Source organism: Condylostylus longicornis, unplaced genomic scaffold (assembly GCF_029603195.1).
Source record: "Condylostylus longicornis isolate FDR11 unplaced genomic scaffold, ASM2960319v2 ptg000003l, whole genome shotgun sequence".
Taxonomy (NCBI): domain Eukaryota; kingdom Metazoa; phylum Arthropoda; class Insecta; order Diptera; family Dolichopodidae; genus Condylostylus; species Condylostylus longicornis.
This window is the reverse complement of record NW_026577972.1, coordinates 757349-775801: the sequence shown is the minus strand read 5'-3', so window position 1 is coordinate 775801 and position 18453 is coordinate 757349. Positions and strand designations below refer to the sequence as shown.

The 18453-nt window shown below is 23.8% G+C and overlaps 1 protein-coding gene across 2 annotated transcripts in view; it reads left to right on the top strand.

The window, feature by feature from the left end:
• Positions 1–14979, top strand: part of LOC129606370 (plasma membrane calcium-transporting ATPase 3) — a 198515-nt gene extending 183536 nt beyond the window's left edge. For both annotated transcript variants that reach the window (XM_055516768.1, XM_055516760.1), the window contains one exon: positions 13779–14979. In XM_055516768.1, coding sequence (XP_055372743.1) covers positions 13779–14000 — 222 coding nt within the window. In that variant the 3' untranslated portion in view covers positions 14001–14979. The remainder of the gene's footprint in view (positions 1–13778) is intronic.
• The last annotated feature ends 3474 nt before the right edge of the window (positions 14980–18453 follow it).

Here is an 18453-nt window from a genome sequence, read left to right as displayed (position 1 = left end):
ATTTGTTTTTTGCGTTTTGATGCATTAAGGCAGGCATGTCAAACTCATTTTTAATCACGGGCCATTTTAGGCTCTCTGCACATGGCTTCGGGCTACACAATAAAAAAAACTACTAAATTATGTACAAATTTTGATTTTTATTACCGACACAAAAAGTAATATAAATTTTTTATTTCGAAAGCAATTGTTCACACAAGTATGTGGTTCCGAATATGGCTAAAACACGCTTAGCCAATAGTAAAATATTGGGAAACTGATTTATAGGTAAATAATTATAAAATTTAGTAATTTCTACTTCTCTAAATTTTTGTTTTAATACAGAATCGTACAGCATTCGGACTTCAATTGTATATTTGCATTAACTGTTTCAAAACCAAGAGAACAAGGAAACGAAAAAATTCTAAATAAAATCTATAAATCTTCTTTCAAATTCAGCTTCTAATAATTTATTCTGATTAGAATATTCGGAAAATTTTGTATTAACTTTAGTGGTCTACTGTTTTTTTTTTTTTTTTTTTTTTTCCTTATTCACTCCTAGAAGGAGCATAGGGCTAGTGCATGATTTCTCATAGGTCTACTGTTTACAAAAAGAAAATTAAACTGGTTCGAATATACAGGGTGTCTCGTAACAAAGTGCACTGCTATATGCCATTGTATAGGTCCTCATGAGTAGAGAAGACTTTTTTGTGGAGACGATGTTCGAAGCTCAACAGGTTCTGAGTTACAGGTCCTTAAAGTCAATTTCGACCTTTGTACGAGACACTCTGTTCAATTTGTTACGGGACACCCAGTATATTGAACATGCGCTTTCTTCTCGAAGCAAACTAACATAAAAATTCGATTCTGGCTACATTTACATACGGTTGTGTACTTTTCTCATATGCATAAGTTTGGTTTTTAAATGTGTGACAAACTTCTGCAGAACCTTGACCTTGGTTTCAACAAATTCTTACTGATAAATGAATATTTGTAACAAAAACATAAAAATTAAATTTCATAATTTTCAAATATCGTAACGGACGGCAGGATTCAGAACCGCGGGCCACTTGCGAACGCGTGTTTGACAGGCCTGCACTAAGGTATTAAATATGAAATTTTAAAAATTAGTTAATGTAATCTCTTAAATATCTTTTAAATAGGATTATGATTTTTATACCATTCGAACATATGTAAGAACGTATGTTCGAAGGGTATACTTAATTTGCCCTACCGTTTGTAACGCTAAGAAATAATGGTCTTAGGTATAGACTTACGTGTATGTTTTTGATCAGCGTCGAATATTGAGTCGATTTAGCTTTGTCTGTCCGTCTGTCCGTCACAACGATAACTCAAAAACTAAATGAGCTAAGTTCACCAAATTTTCACAAATGATTTATTATAGTAAGTGCCAGAACCCTATACAAATTGGATATGATCGGGGTACTGGTTCAGTTAGCTGCCATACAACTTCAATGATGTATACAATAAGGTAGGTTATGTGATGGCAACAAATTTTGCAGATCGAGTCGATTATTTTTAGCAACCTGTCGGTCTTTGTGTTCACACATGAATCTCAAGTTCGGCAGAACCGATTTTGATGAAATTTTATATGTAATATCGACTATGGCACGGATTGATCAACTTTTGGTATATATCAGGCCTCCGGGGACTGGACATTTTAGCGGCCTTGTTTTACATTTTTGATCATTTTGAAGGCAATATTCAACAGATTTACTTTAATTCTTATATATAAGCTTCATTCGAGGGTACGCGGAACGTCCTAACTTTTGGAAGAAATCAGGCGTCAACAACTGGACGTTAACTATGGGCCAAATGTACATTTTTGCGTATATAAATAGAAATAATCAATCGATTTTATTTAAATTTAATATTTAAATTCGAGGTGTTAAAACAATGAGCCTGTAAATTTTTTTGGAAAGGTTAGGACTCGGAAACTGATCTGGGGCCCGATTTTACATTTTTTGTCATATCTACGGGACGAGTTGATGAAATTTCTTGAAATTTAATATTTGAGCTCTGGTTGTTACCAGAAGTTACTGACGAACTTTTCGTATAATTCGGAGGCATAAATGGAACCCTACTAAGAGCCAAATGCACGTTTTTCTAGGTATTTTAACCAAAAGTTTATTAGTATCCTTAAAATTGTAAAGAAGTATTTAAAACGCATTTTCGTATTCTTCTGAAATACTTTTACTAATCTAGACAATATACATTGCGGTCGGTTACGTGCTGACCACATCAGTTTTTTTTTTGTATTTTTTTTTGTAATTTTCAAAACTACAAATTTGCAAAAGTAAAATATTTGTGCAAAAAGACTTTTTTAAGATTTAATTCAGAATTTTCAAAGCGTGTCGGGATCATCGATAATTTCTTGTATCTATAAAAAAAATCCTTAAGTCATTCATTAAAAAGCTTTATTAATAAATTATATTTTGCGAAAAATCCTGGTATTACTACACAATTACGCAATTCACATTTATAAGCTAAATAAAAATTACATAAATTTACTTATGAAAAATTACATTATGCGATGATAGTTTGTACGTAATACACACAAATATGTATATATACTAACTGTATTGGAGAATTAATCTCTGAAATCTCTGATATATAAAGAAATCCTAGTAAATTGAATTACTACATATGCAATTAAGTTGTTAAATACTAATTGCTGAATTGGGTAATAGGGACAATCTCAATTTGGAATCGTAAATAATAAACTGTTTTAAAAGAAAATTCATCTTATATAAGTGCTACAATTGCTGATTTATGTATCGATGCGGTATTATTACAGATCCGATGTTAGAGATAGTGGTATATGACTGCGATATACTTCTTGACTTCCAAAATGCAGTAATACGTTAATAATACACCATTCAGCTTATAAGTCTTCAACGTACATTTTTCGGGAACTATGTAAATGAATGTATATCAAAATAATATTTTTATATTGAAATTTTACATTAAGAGTATTTTTGTCGATTTTTTTTTATTATTTAGATATTTTAATAAATGTGTGTTTGTGGCTATATGTGAATTTATATATATTAAATTATATCTGTACAAATCTACATGTTTGTGAATTTCTTTGTATATGGGATTTAACTTTAAACAAAAAAGGAACTCAAGTTTTGTATAAAAATTTCAAAACGATTCAATAATTTTTTTTTCTTCATGATTTCAATTATAACAATATTTGTATCAAAATTATTATATAACATTAACTTATCTATATGCGCATTATTGGTATATGTATATGTATGTTTAATCAAAGTGTTATACTCTCCCTTTAATGCAGTTTAAATTCAAAATTACTTTGATTATAAAATTGCAAAATGTATATATATATTTCGTTCTGTTATAAGTCGCTGTTCCAATGTATGTATACGTTTATATCTTTATTCCTTTATACATAATTCAGCTTATAAATATTAATTGCTGACTTATGTATTTATTCATTACCTTCCTTGATTTCAAATTACTGTAATATGCCGGCATAAATGATATATGGCGACTTATGAATTACAAAAACTAAATTGTGTAGCAAAACAGTTTGAAAGCATTTTCGAACTAGGTTTGTTAAAGAAAAAATATGAATGTTAATTATTAAATCTGTGTATATTATATCGAATATGATAAACTATCACGTAATTGATACATTGTATATCTTAATAAGCATATAAATATTATTAAAATCTGAATATTATTAACATAAATATTTAAATATTAATGAAAATGTTATATATGTTATTTATAACATTTATGTTATATGTTATATATAATAATGAAAATGTTATATAAAAATGTTATATTATAAATTAATAAAATATGCCCATATTTGACCGCACGACAACTTTATAATTTTATATAGAAATATATCGTTAATTTTATATCATACCGATCTGTAACACTATCCTATAAATATTATAAAAGCAAATTTGACATTTTGTTTTGATTTTAAATAATGTATATAAGGGTCATCCTCTTGGATTATATACTGTTTTACTTAACCCAATTGATAACTTAATTTTCCTTAACTTAATTAAATATTTATGTATATAATAACTATAATACGTTTCATACATATATCATGAACACTGTGTTTTGATATTTATGAATTTTTGAATTCCAAAATGCAGTAATACGATGTTAAAACACAATTCGGCTACATAAGTGTGATTTGCTGAATTATGTATTAATACATTATTATTGCATTTTGAAAGTCAAGGTTATTTTTGATGAAAAATCAACAAAAAGTAAAAGTATGTAATTTAAGTCCACATTTTTAATGTGATTATAATGGTTGTTGTTATAAATTATAAAAAATAAAAAATTCATAAAAACTCAATAATTTTTTTTTCAGTATATAATTTGCAAAACCAAAAAAAATGATTCACTAACCGTCTTCTATACGCTCTCACATCGAAATTGCAGGAAAATGTTAACATAATGCGGAAATAATTTAGTTTACAAGAATATGAATTATTGAATTTTGTCAAGCATAAATATTAAAATATTGGTTCCACAAAATCATAAGAAAAGTGAAATAATTAAGACTTGAACAAATTTACTTTAACTATAAAATATATAAATTAAAATTTATATATATGTAAAATATATATATATATATATACTGTGATTTCATAATTAAAATAATACTGTATCAACAGTTTATTCAGCAGTTATAACTTGCAAGCTGTATTATGTTTTAACAGGGTATATCACGGCAAGTTTAGGTTAAGAGTAAATTTTGATAACAATTAATTTAATAATTAATTAAATTCATAACTATTCATCTATAATATGTTCCTAATTGGAACATATTATAGATGAATATTATGATGATATTTATTTTCAATATATCTGTTTTGAAACAGTAGCAGAGTTCTAAATACTGTATATTTAAATACAGTGCAGAAATTAATACTTGTAAGCTAAATTATAAAGTGACACACAATAATATTACCGCAATTTCGATACCAAAATATAAATTATTTAGAAAAACATATTTTGACATAAATTATTTATTAAACTCCATATGCATTTTAAAACAAAAATATTTGTTTGATATAGAAAATTTTTATTTTTGTACAAATTTTTATTAGAGAATTAATTTTTAAATGTTAAGAACGCCTGTCATATATATATAAATTATATTTTGAAATAATTTTTAGTATAACCCTGTTATAGGAATTTCTATAATAATTTATTTAATTTGTGATTCAGCTTATAAATGCTAATTGCTGAATTGTATACTAATATCATGTTTACTCAATTCAGATGACAGAGTTTTTAGAGTATTTTAAAATTTAGTAGAAAATTGCAAAAAGAGCAAAATGTTTTTAGTATTTAATTTTGTGTTTCTGTTCGAATCAAGCTTAATTTAGTTTGAATATATTTTATGTTATATAGCTATGTTGTATCTTCTATGTTATATATTTTCTTCCTTATATATATATATATATATATATGTGTGCTTTATATAGGAGCTCATTATGTACTTTTGCATATATTAGAATCTTTGTAGTTTGCACCCAATATACCCTAGGACTTCAAAAATACAGTAATACTGTCTTGCTACATAATTCAGCAATTGCAATTCATAAGCTGAATTGTGTATTAATATCGTATTTTGGTAATTTTATAGTCAAGGAAAAAATACTTGTATTATTTCTTTTTTATTTTAAAAAATTTTTGCGACCTATATATTTAAATTTAATATGCTAATATATTTTTCTTTATCTTGCACCTTATAATTTTGTATTGCTTTCTTGCTATTTTCCTATTGTTTATATGTTTTTAATATTCATTTTAATGATTGTGACATACGCAAATTAAATTTTGATTTTGTTTTCTTTTTATTTTTAAATTTACGTTATAAATATTTTAAATTAATTTCTGATTTCAAAATTGTAATTATAAGACATTGGTTCACAATTCAGCAACTATATCTGATAAGCTGAATTGAGTATAGAATACTGTATTGTAATATTTTTGAAATTAGAATCTTTTATTGTGTATATTTTTTTCAAGATGCTTTGCTTTTGTATAACCTTGTATTAAAAAAAAATTTATTTTTTAAAACACATGTACTTATGTAAGAAAAAAAAATATATATATATATACACATAAATGTACTATTCAGTATAGAATATAAATTAATTTACAAACAAAAACAAGTCTAAATAATTGATGAAATTATACGTTTTTCTTCATAGAATTTTTCTAAGTATGTACACATTCTTTTATTTAATATGTATATATGTAAGCAAATCCCTGACATGGAAATTAAGTCAAGACTTCAAAATTGTAGTGATAATGTGTATTGTGTTCTTACATAATTAAGCATTGGCAGCTCATAATTTGAACTGTTTATAACAATACCTATTAGTACACCACAATTCTGAGGCAATCAAAGCAATTGTATTCTCAGTAATCTAATACTTCTAAGCGAATGTTGTATTGCAATGCAAATATATGTACTGAGATTTAGACGTCGGGATTATGTTTTTATGTTGTTTATGACAATTTCTTTTTTCAATGTTATTTTTATAAAATATGATAATTTAGACATGATGTAATGTCATGATTCAAAATAAGGAAAAGGAAAAGTTTAAACAACTTAAAAATTATCACTTATTACTGATGTATAAAGAGTATTTTATAAATATTCCAAAACAAAACACAAAGTTTTTTTTTCAAAAACAAGAGATTTAAAATAATTTATGACTTAAAAATTGAATTTATACACTACTATTGAAAAATTTGGGAAATTGTCCTAATTAGCTGAATTGTGTATATGTTGATACGCTTCCGATTGCTTATTTTAAAGTTAAAAATTTATTCAATCTCTTTTACTATTCGTATACTAACAGTTAAAATTGTATTGCTGAATAAATTAAATTGTACATAAATCTCCAATTAGGTAGACGGTCATGTTTTCAATAGTGTTTTGTTTTTCTAATTTTTCGTTAATTTTAATTTACCTTTTCTTATTGTTTTCTAAAATATGTAAATTATTCAAAACAATGATGGGACAAAAAAATAAAAGCACAAAGCAAAAATTCTATCGAATCTATCTCCCTTTTTTATTATTGTTATTTTCATCTCAACTATAAACATAAATAATTTCCTTCAATTAAAATACATACAATAACAAAACTTATATACAAAAAAAAAAAGGAAATTTACAGCCATTATTAGTGAAATTCTTAAAAAATAATCGAACAATCAAAGTATTACTGTAATAAAAGTACAACTGAATTATCTATGAATTCAGAATTACTGCATTCCCAAAGTCACGGAATCTTTTTTTCCAATTTGCCACGTAAAAAAATTAGGGGATTATAAATTTCTTACTCCTAATATGATGCAAAAATTCGAATAAATTAACAAGTTTTATGTATATTTTATTTTTAATGCAATATATTAAAAATTTATTGGTAAATAAAAAACAATTTACATGAGAGATCTAAGTTTATGACAGCTTAAAGTATGTTGTGATAAATTGTATATATTAAAATCTTTAAGCTGAATCAATCGACTCAATTATGTGTTTGTTAAATAAGTCTAAGTTGATATCAAATTTGCATTATAATCCTTTTTTTTGTTATATTACATTACTATATATAAAAAGGATTTCAAAATGACTGTATAATAGGGTAGTTATACACAATTCCAATTTCTGAGCTGATTAATGTTCTTGACTTCCAAAATGCAGTAGTATGGAATTAATTCAGAATTCAGCAATAGCAATTCATTTTTATTGAATTGAAATTTTGAAGTCAAAAATAATCTTATTACCGAAAAATATTATATGAGGTCTGGGTTTATTTTATTATATAATTTTTATGTATATACTTAGAAAATATTTGCTTAAAAATTTTGAACAGATGATAAGAAAATGTAATTTCACTGACAATTATTATTAAGGTTTATTTTGGTATTATGAACCATATAATAATTAATCATCTGACAATCGATTTTCTATCGAATCTATAAATACAAACATAACTGCAGTGCAGTGTTGTAAACCCTGATTTATTCACGATTTAATAATCAGATGATCCTTCACTTCCAAAATACAGTAATATACGGTATCAATATAAAATTCAGTAATTTACACTTATAAGTTAAATTGCGTATTTTTACCATATATAGTATTACATTTTGGAAGTCAAGGAATTTATTAAAATCGAACAATATAAAAAATCTATATTTATTACTAGTATAATACAAAAAGTCTTGTATATGTGTATTTATATATATATATATCTTTTTATCGTATATATGTATATATGTGTATAAATATATATTATAGCAAATCAATGTTTTCAATTAAATTTTATTAATATAGTATTAGTGTTTTAAAGATGTTTTGGTAAGAAAACTGGTGGTATAATTAATTTTGAAACTATAAAGTTTCTTTAGGCTTTCAAGTGGACGGTCGGCATCATAACTTTCCCATAATAAACATAGAATCAATTGTTTCAATAATATTTATTTAGAAATTTTAAATTTTTGTTTTTTTGAAATTTTTAATTGAACTCTTAAATTTTACACTTGATTTTCCCGTGTCATTGTGTTTATTTAGTACATATAAATATACATACATATAGTACATATAGTACAGAATAATATACAGGGTGTTTCGCATAAGGTGACAAGTAATTTCAGGAATGATACTTGAGCAATTTCCAGCAAAAAATTGAATGGGACAGGGGAGTTGCAGGTATACTTTTTTCAAAATTTTTCCTACATATAAATAAATACTTATAATTTCGGAACCATACGACATAGAAATACGTCTTTAAATTTAAATAAAAGTAAAATAATTCTTACATGAGCAAAACTAAACAAAAAATAAGTTCAATCTTAATTTTTAAATATATCACATATTTATAAAAAATTAAAATAATTTAATGGGAGGGATGAATTTGATGGTTTGATACTATAAATGATCAATGTTTGGCATTAATTAAGTAAGTTCAAACCCCCCCATTTTCATTCCGTGAATCCCCATTTTCACCTTCGTAAACCCCTACAAGGTCTTTATGGACTCCTGGGGTTCTATATAAACCACTTTGGGAGTCACTGCTCTGGCCAAATAGTTGAAATATTGAAACAGTTTTCGAATTAAAAAAACTACCATTATTTTTTACCAGAACTTCATTATGGAAAATTATTTTATATCAAATTGTATATGTATATGTGTACAATATTTATATATAGAAAGTAATATAAAAATATAAGGGCTAAAGCAGGTATGCAGTTTTTAGTTTTGTAATTACTGCTTGAGTACAAAACCGTTTGATTGTAAAAAATTACAAACTGTTTAATTGCCTAATTTCATGCGATTATACAGTTGCATGTTTGTTTGCCCTTGAATATAAGCCAGTGGAATGGAAATAAGCAATCAAACAGTTGCAAAACTAAAAATTGCATGTCTGCCTGAGCCCCTGCTGTATAAGCTATATAAAATTTTTATTTACATTATTTATTTACATTTTTTATTTGTTTTGTTGACATTTTTTTTTATATTAAATAAATTACTTTAATTTATTTTTGTATATTTTTGTATATATATATGTGTATGTATATAAATATTAATATATTATTTATTATTAATTTTTAATTTGAATTTATTTTTTAAATAATATATAGACAAAAATAAAATTAAAAGTTACATTTAAAATAAAAAAATTCGGTGACAATTAAAATTATACTCTATAGATGTTTCTAATAATTATAATCATTCAAAATTTCTATAAAATATAATACAGAATAATAAGGTGCTATATTTTATATAGCCAATATACACAGTATTATTGCAATTTATAGAGTGGCAGATATTTTTAATTTATTATATTGTAAATTTTCTTAAAATTTATATAAGTGCATAATCATAATTCGGTTATAATGAACAATATCGTGGTCAAAATTTTTTTTATTATATTTTCTTTGTATTTCAATTTTGTTGTGGTCATATACGTTTATGATCGCGCAAGACGGTTGTTAGTTTACCATTTTTTTTTTTGTGAATAACGTTGCTTAACTTCAAATCTCTTTAGTATGTCGTATATAGTCGTATTTATCGCGAAAGCTATTTTTTAACACTTTCCCAAAAAATTTAGAAAAAAAAGTGCTTATTAGTTTCACTCTGTCTGTTCATCCGTTAGTTCGTCTGTCCGTTTGTCCGCTCGTCCGTCCGTCCGTCCATGGACATGTTTACAAAACTTTTACATCATTGAAGATAGAAAGCTAAAATTTCATACAACATAGAAAGCTATTTCCGTAGCAAAAATTTTTACCTATCTTAGCCCCCCCCCCCCCCCCCCCCTTTAAAAATTATAGTCCTCAAAACCCCTAAAAATGTTATTTTTCAGCTGTTTACTGCAGTGAAACTATAAGCATTTTTCAAATTTTGCAAAAAAAAAAGTGGCTTGTTTCTTCTACCGCAGTATACCATACTTGAACTTCAAAAAAGTAAATTGGCTATTAATATTTACCATTAATTGAAAGCCATTTTTTTGATATCGGAGCCTAAAATTTTACCAGCATTAAGTAGTTCATTTCGCTAAAAGACAATTTTTTTATACCTCTATCCCCTCTCAAATTATCGTATTATTTTTCTAAACTCACACAATTTATCTTTAAATTCGAGCATTACCTTAACGCCACTTTAAGTGTTTTTTGATTTATTGCAATGTATTCAACCATTCTCACCCTAAAAGTATGCAATTTTTGGAATATGTTCGTATATGAATGAAAGTAATTTTAATAATAAAGTACACAGCTAAATTGTTCTTAAAAGTAGTATTTTTAATTGTTGAAGGGAAAAGTGTTAACTACAAACCATTAGTTTGATCCAATTTTATTTTTTCAAAGCGGTAAGTATACTTTAATTACACAATACTTTGCTGCAAAAATAGTTTAATAGTTATTGTACTTATTTTCAAAGATTGTTTAAATTGGAATTTTCAGCGGCAGATATATCGTGTATAAGTATAAGTGCTTTATTTAATTTGATGAAATTGAAGCAAAATAAAATTAAACGAATCCAATGGTTTGTAAAGTACCACTTTTCCAAAAATTTCTTCAATGAAAATGTTGGTAATTTTCCCGAAATATCAAATTTTTTTTAGATGTATGAAAAATCCTTTTTACTGGGAATAAAATACTTTTATTTTTGCTAATATGTTTTCCTTCAACAAGCTGAAAATATGCTCTTAAAAACAATCTATTACACTATTTAAATTAATTTTTTAAAAATTGCCTACATGTAGGTGTGAGGTAACAAAAAAAATTGAAGGAGTTGTTAATATAATACTCGAATTCAGATTAATTGTGTGAATTAAGAAAAATAATTACACTTTTTGATGCATGATCTTTAACGTTCTGTATTTTTAGAAAATTGTAGGAGCTTCGGAAACATAAGGTATTGAAAAGTCAAATTTTACAAAATTGTAAATATAACAGCTTTGTAAAATTTGAATTTTCCGCACTTTATGCAATAACATGGAAGAGGATGAAGGTGGAAAAAAAATTTTTTTTTAGTGAAATAAACTATTTTTTAATTTCTAAAAGTTCCTAAAATTTCAGGCTTCTACTCGTACATGTTGACGTCTAGAAGATAAACGATATAAAAAATTTGAAAAATACGGTTTCATTATACGATTATGAAATTATTAGTGCGACTAAAAGCGGATTCCACTCACTGTATATGAAAATTTGAATTTATGAATGTAACTTTTTATTTCGAAATTAAATTAAAATTAAAATAAAATTTGTATATTATAATAAGTATATGTATATGTACATAAATTATTATAATATAAATTGATATACATGTTAAACTAATTGATTTAAAATCAACTTTCTCTGGCATCGGAGATTTTGTCCTAATTTTGCATCATTGTATAATTCATTGATTCGTTGATAATTGAGCTATTTAAAATATAAAATATACTCAAAAATTCAATTCGATTTAAAATTTGTTTAACATAATTAGATTTATATTAAATAAATATATATATAGCAATTTTATGTATGTTCATATGCATATTTATTTCACTTTTGTAAATAGAAATTTATTTAAACTAATTAACGTAACATCTACATATATTTATAATATACATATATCATATGTATATGTATATTACGGTAAATGTAATGGATGCATGATATATGTATTTTATATGTCAAAAATTTATGTATATGTGTATAAATATACAGGCAGGTATTATACAAGAAACATAATAAAATAACAAATTGCAATTTTGAAAACCGCTGTTTTTGAATAGTTGGAAAATTAGCGCAAATTTATTTGCATATACAAGATGATTCAGAAATGAATGAACATGTACCATTGGATGATTAAAAATGGGTAAAATTTTTGTTCCGAATAGGGTAGCAAATTTCAAGGGTTTCCGAGATACAGGGATTTTAATGAATTTTCACGAAATTTCTAACTGTTATTTAACTTTCTACAAGTTATTTAACTTTCATCCTGAAAAAGATGTGGTCGGGCTGGTAAAGAACTTAAACAAGTAAACACGTAACTTGATTTTGTATTTTACATCCTTTCGGAATACCAAGTATTCAAATTTACTCTTTTTTTTTATCCTTTTAGTTTTCTTTAACCCGAAATTTCCTACGAAATTTTTTGAAACTTTGAAATTTTTTTCAAAGCTTGCCCAGTTGCTAAAGCTAATACTACTTTAATTATTACTTTAGTTAGCAGATATTACTAATTTTTGACCAAAATAGTCATTCTAAAAGTAATTGAACTTTTAAAATCGTTATATTAAGATTACTATTGAAATAAAATAAATTTGAAAGGAAATTTCTCATGGTTTTAATTTTTTCCAATTTTTTCAACATATGTTCAATTATTGCCTAAGTTCAATTATTTCAGGAATTCCAAAAGCGAAATAAGCTATGAAATAAATCAAATATATAGAGCTTATTGGCCAAGAAGCTAGCCAAATGAAAAAGTGAGTGAGATTACAACATATTTGTAGTCTTTACTGTATATGTATGCATTTAAGAAGTTGCAATTTAATTCATTACATTTTTTTCGAAAGAAAATCCTATTTTATATAAATATAGGTTATATATACATATATACATAAATCAAACTATAAAAGTATATTTATTTTAAAATTATAAAGATTAATTTAATAAAATAAATAAAATATTTTTAATAAAAAACAAACCTTTTTCTATTTTCTTTTATATATCTTTTTTAAGTGGGTTTCTTTTATAAAATATATTTACAATTTATTTTTTTTTTTCTTTTTTTCCTTCTTTCTTTTATAACGGATTATGTGTATATATGTTGGACAAAATATTTCAATATTTTAATATAAAATTGTTAAATAATTAATTTTTTTATAATTATAATAATTATTAATTGGAATATTCTAAAAAAAATATCATAAATAAATATTGGCAATATTCAATTATAAATAATATTTGCATATGCAAATAAACATTATTTATTTAAACATATGTTACAAAAAATAATGTTTAACATATATACAAAAAAAAACAAATGTGCTCTGGTGACAAAAATTACAATGATGCGATGATGATAATGTGATGACGGCAAACTATTTTGTTGCGGCGGCGGTGGTTGGCTATGAAAATCATCTGAAAATTTTTTATATTTTTATTATTAATTATTATTATTAATATATTTTCCTTTTGTTTTGAGTTGCTTTTTTTTTATTAAAATAACAAATATTATTATTATATATAATCTGTAATATATATAGATTCGAGTTGTAAATGCATTTCGTCAAGGTCTCGATGCACGTTATGGCGAACATACAAATACTTCTTTAGCTGAGGTATTAAGAAAACAATCATCATTAAGTAAACGATTATCACAAACATCATCAATTGAATATGCTGATAATATACCAGATGAATTAACAATACCAGAAATTGATGTTGAACGTTTATCATCGCATAGTCATACAGAAACTGCAGTTTAAAACAGATAAAAAAGAAACAAAATTTAAACAATAAAATAACACACATAAGATAACAAAAAGAACAAAACAATATATTAAATAACTATATATATATATATATATATTATGTACTTATAGAACAAAAGCAAAAACAACAACAACATTAAGAAAACGTAAACAAAAACGATAAGGATAATAAAAAAAAAAAACAAAAAAAAAATATGAGTACAACAATGAAACAAAAAATTGTTTTTTTTTTTTTTCCTTTTTTTTATTTATTTATTGTTTATATTTTTTGAAAAAGCAAAACAACAAACAAACAACAGCAAGAACCACAATAATAATAATAAAAATACAAAAATAAATTTATGTATAAAATTTAAATTATATGTAAATGGATATATATATATAAATATATAAGTAAAATTATTTATATATAAAAGTATATGTATATCATAAAAAAAAAACAAAAAAAAACGAGAAAAATTAAAAAAAAAAAGAAAAAACCCGCTAAAAAATTTAAATGTAGAATAAAAACCAAGAAATTAAAAATTAAATTACAATTATTATTGATAAAATTAGAAAAAATGGAGAATCGAAGCCATATAATATTATAAATATGTAACAAATACATGTATGTATATACATATATATATATATAACATATATATAATGCATATATATATATATATATATATACATATGTATATATATATATTTAAATATATTTTAAATTAAAAAAGAAAAAATTAACAAAAAACAAAAAAAAAATTAATAACAAAAATTAAAAATAAATAAATAGAAAATAAATAATTTAAAAATTAAAAATTTACAAGAAGTGATATTGAACATTAAAACTACATGAACCATTTTTTCCTCAATTATAAAAAAAAAAAAACAAAAAAAAAAAAAATAAATAAATTAACAAAAATAATAAAAATGAGAACAAAAAAGGAAGTGTTATAATGTAAAAAAAAAAAAAAAAACAAAAACAACAAAACACACCAAAACAAAAAAAAAAAACAACAGCAAAAATAAAACAACCCAACCATATTTAAAATATAATATTAAAAAACAAAAAAACGAAAAAAAAAATACACACACATATTAAATAAAAGATATTAAAAAAACGATAAAAAAAAATTAAATTTATATATTAATCATAAATAAAATAAATAAACATAATATGGAGAAACAGAAAGAGTAAATAACAAAAAAAAAAAAATGCAGAAAACTGAAGATAGTTAAATAATAATGTAATTAATAATAATGATAATAATAATAAAAATTAAATTATTTGTATAATATTTTAAAAATTTTTGTTGTTGAATAAGGAAAAAATAAACTGCCTAAAGTCTCGCTAGTTTCGACCAAAAAATATAGTTTTTAATTTTATTTCAAATTCAAATTTTCTATATATACATACTTATAAATGTATATATATATATTACATTGTATATATATTATTTGTATAATAGTTTTAATACACATTAATTGTTACAAAATAAGAAAACCTGACTTTAAAATTTGTAATAATATACAGGGTGGGGGGGGGGGGGGGGGGGCTTATGTTCTGAGTCACTATAATCATTAGAAGTAATGTAGTGATAATTTACCGTAAATGATTATATTGTATAAAAAATCAATTCATATAAATGATTCGTATCTATAATAAACTGTTTTTAAAGTTTTTACGATAAATATCATTATATCATTTCTAGTGATTTTTTATAGTTTAGCGACACGTCCCATGTGTATCACAGCACCGATGAGCAAATCCAAAACGCTTCATTCGTATGAAGAGCCCGTGCACATATCTTAGAAAAATCTTATTTTAAGTCCTAATTCATATAACTTATGTGAATGCATATATTATTCTTTAAACGCCAAATTTTTTATTTTATAACTTGATAACTAAGTATAGTAATTTTTATAACTAAGTATTATGGCTAAATTACGATTTTAAAGTTTCTTTGATTATATATAAATATATATATATATATATATATAGATATATATATAGATATATATATATATAGATATATTGTGTAGATATATTGTATAGATTTTTTTAAATTTAAGGATTACACAACTGTAACACACTAAATACTCAGTTAAGCTCAGTCATTAACAATATACAGTGGACATCGGCTCCATACGAAGCATTTTAGCCTTACTCATGTCACCGAGCTTGAACATACATTTAAATTCAAATGTAAGTTTCTTTTTGTTATGTTCAACGATACACTATAGTATATTATGGAACTCAATAATATTAATATATAATTTCGCTTGCTGGTTTTAGTTTACTAAATTGCGTATATTATAGTACAACACCGTATTACTGAAATAAAAAATCTTGAAATTAACTTAATTTAATTAACGTACATAATCATATACATACGATTTTTAGATTTTACGCAACTTGTTTATTGTAACTTGCAACAAAATATTACTTATATGCTAAATACGGTATATATTAATAATTTAATTTCGCAATTATAATTCATAAACTTATTCTTTCGTAATTGAAGTTAGGATATTTATACAAAAATCATCTTTTTCAAATCACCTGTTACAGCGCGGAATTACTTATGTACTTACAGGTGATCTGATATTTCGAACTTTTGATTATATCATCAGTATAGTAAAGGACATCTACTGTATTTAAATACAGATCTAACTCAGCTTATTCAACAATACAATTTTTTAATAACTGAGTAAATCAAAATATACCGTTATAACTGTATTTTTATTGAACGTCCACAATATCAAGGTCAATATTTAGTTCTGATTACTTTTTTCTTATAATCATAGTTATTTTTAAAAAATAATGCAAAAGAAATTTTAAATTTATGTATATGTACATGTACAAACATACAAATAGAAAATTTGAATTTATTGTGAATTATTATTTTTAACGTTCTAATATATTGCATATATGCAAATATGTACATATATGCATATATGAACTTTCTCAAAATTTTGGTAATATTACATAGTGAATTTATACACATAAATTGAGCTTAAGAATTTAAAATACCAAATTATGTAATGAAACACAGGACGTGTAAAAAAAGCCAGATCCAATGCAAAATTTGATTCATTAAGTAATTATAAAATTGTATTATGCTGAGTAGATATGCTCATAGTATAACTGAAATTCCGATGTCCAAGGGCACAGTGGTTTTAAACTTTTATTTTATATAAAAAAATATTAGCTGTAATTCCCAAATTTTAATAAATATATTGTGAAAAATCTTTTTTATTTTTCTTCTAATAATCTATCAAATGTGTATGTGTATATGTACATTTATGTATCTATCTATATATATATATATAGTTATACATATATATACATATTTATATATATAAATGTATATATATTTTTATATATATATATATATATATATATATACATATATATATAAATATATATATACATATATATACATATATATATATTTATATATATATATATATATATATATATATATATATATATATATAATATTATATATGTATTTACATATATATATATATATGGATGCGATTCAAATCGTAGCATGGCGTAAGATAATGGTATAAATTTATGACTCCGAAAATGCAGTAATGCTGTACTAATACACAATTATAAGTTCGAATTGGTTAATTAATACCGCATTACTGCATTTTAGAATTCAAGGCATATGTATATATATATACATATTTCTTAATTCAAATACTATTTATGCCTGACAATAAAAGTGTGTTGTAAGATTATGCGCTAATATTTTATTTTCAGTCTATGTTATTGTTAAATTGCTTAATTAAATATAAAAATACACGTAATAATTTAAACATTAGGTTGTATTTTTTTTTATTTTTTTATAATATAGAAAAAAAAATATATATATACACTTATAGATATACCTATATATAAATACACCTAACTTTGTAAAATCTAAAATGCAAATAATTTATTTTGGAATTTTGAGAATTTGACAAATGTTTAGAAAATTTTTTTAAAATTTAATAATTAAAATGTACACAAATTGCTCTTTAAATATTACATTCATAAATCTGATATATATTATGTATGTCAAATATATATGACATTCTTACTTTAAATTTATATACTATTATGTATAAAATTGTATATAGTCTGACATCAGAATCCCAGTAATAAAGCGGAATCTTCCACATAATATGTAAAATGCTTGCAACTGAAGTTAAATGTGGATGACAATTTGGTTATATTATAACATTGTCAATTGATAATTTTGTTTCTATTCTTAAATTTTTCAAAACTTCTATGAAAAATAAGTGATCTAAAATAATGAAAATTGCAAAACTTTTGCTTAATTTACGAATGATTTTCATTTGCAAAAATCGAGGTACTGACGCAATTCATATGGTTTTGTTTTGACAAATCTTTGACACATACTGGACTGAGAAAAAATCACTCAATTAGAATTTATGAACTGAATTGTTT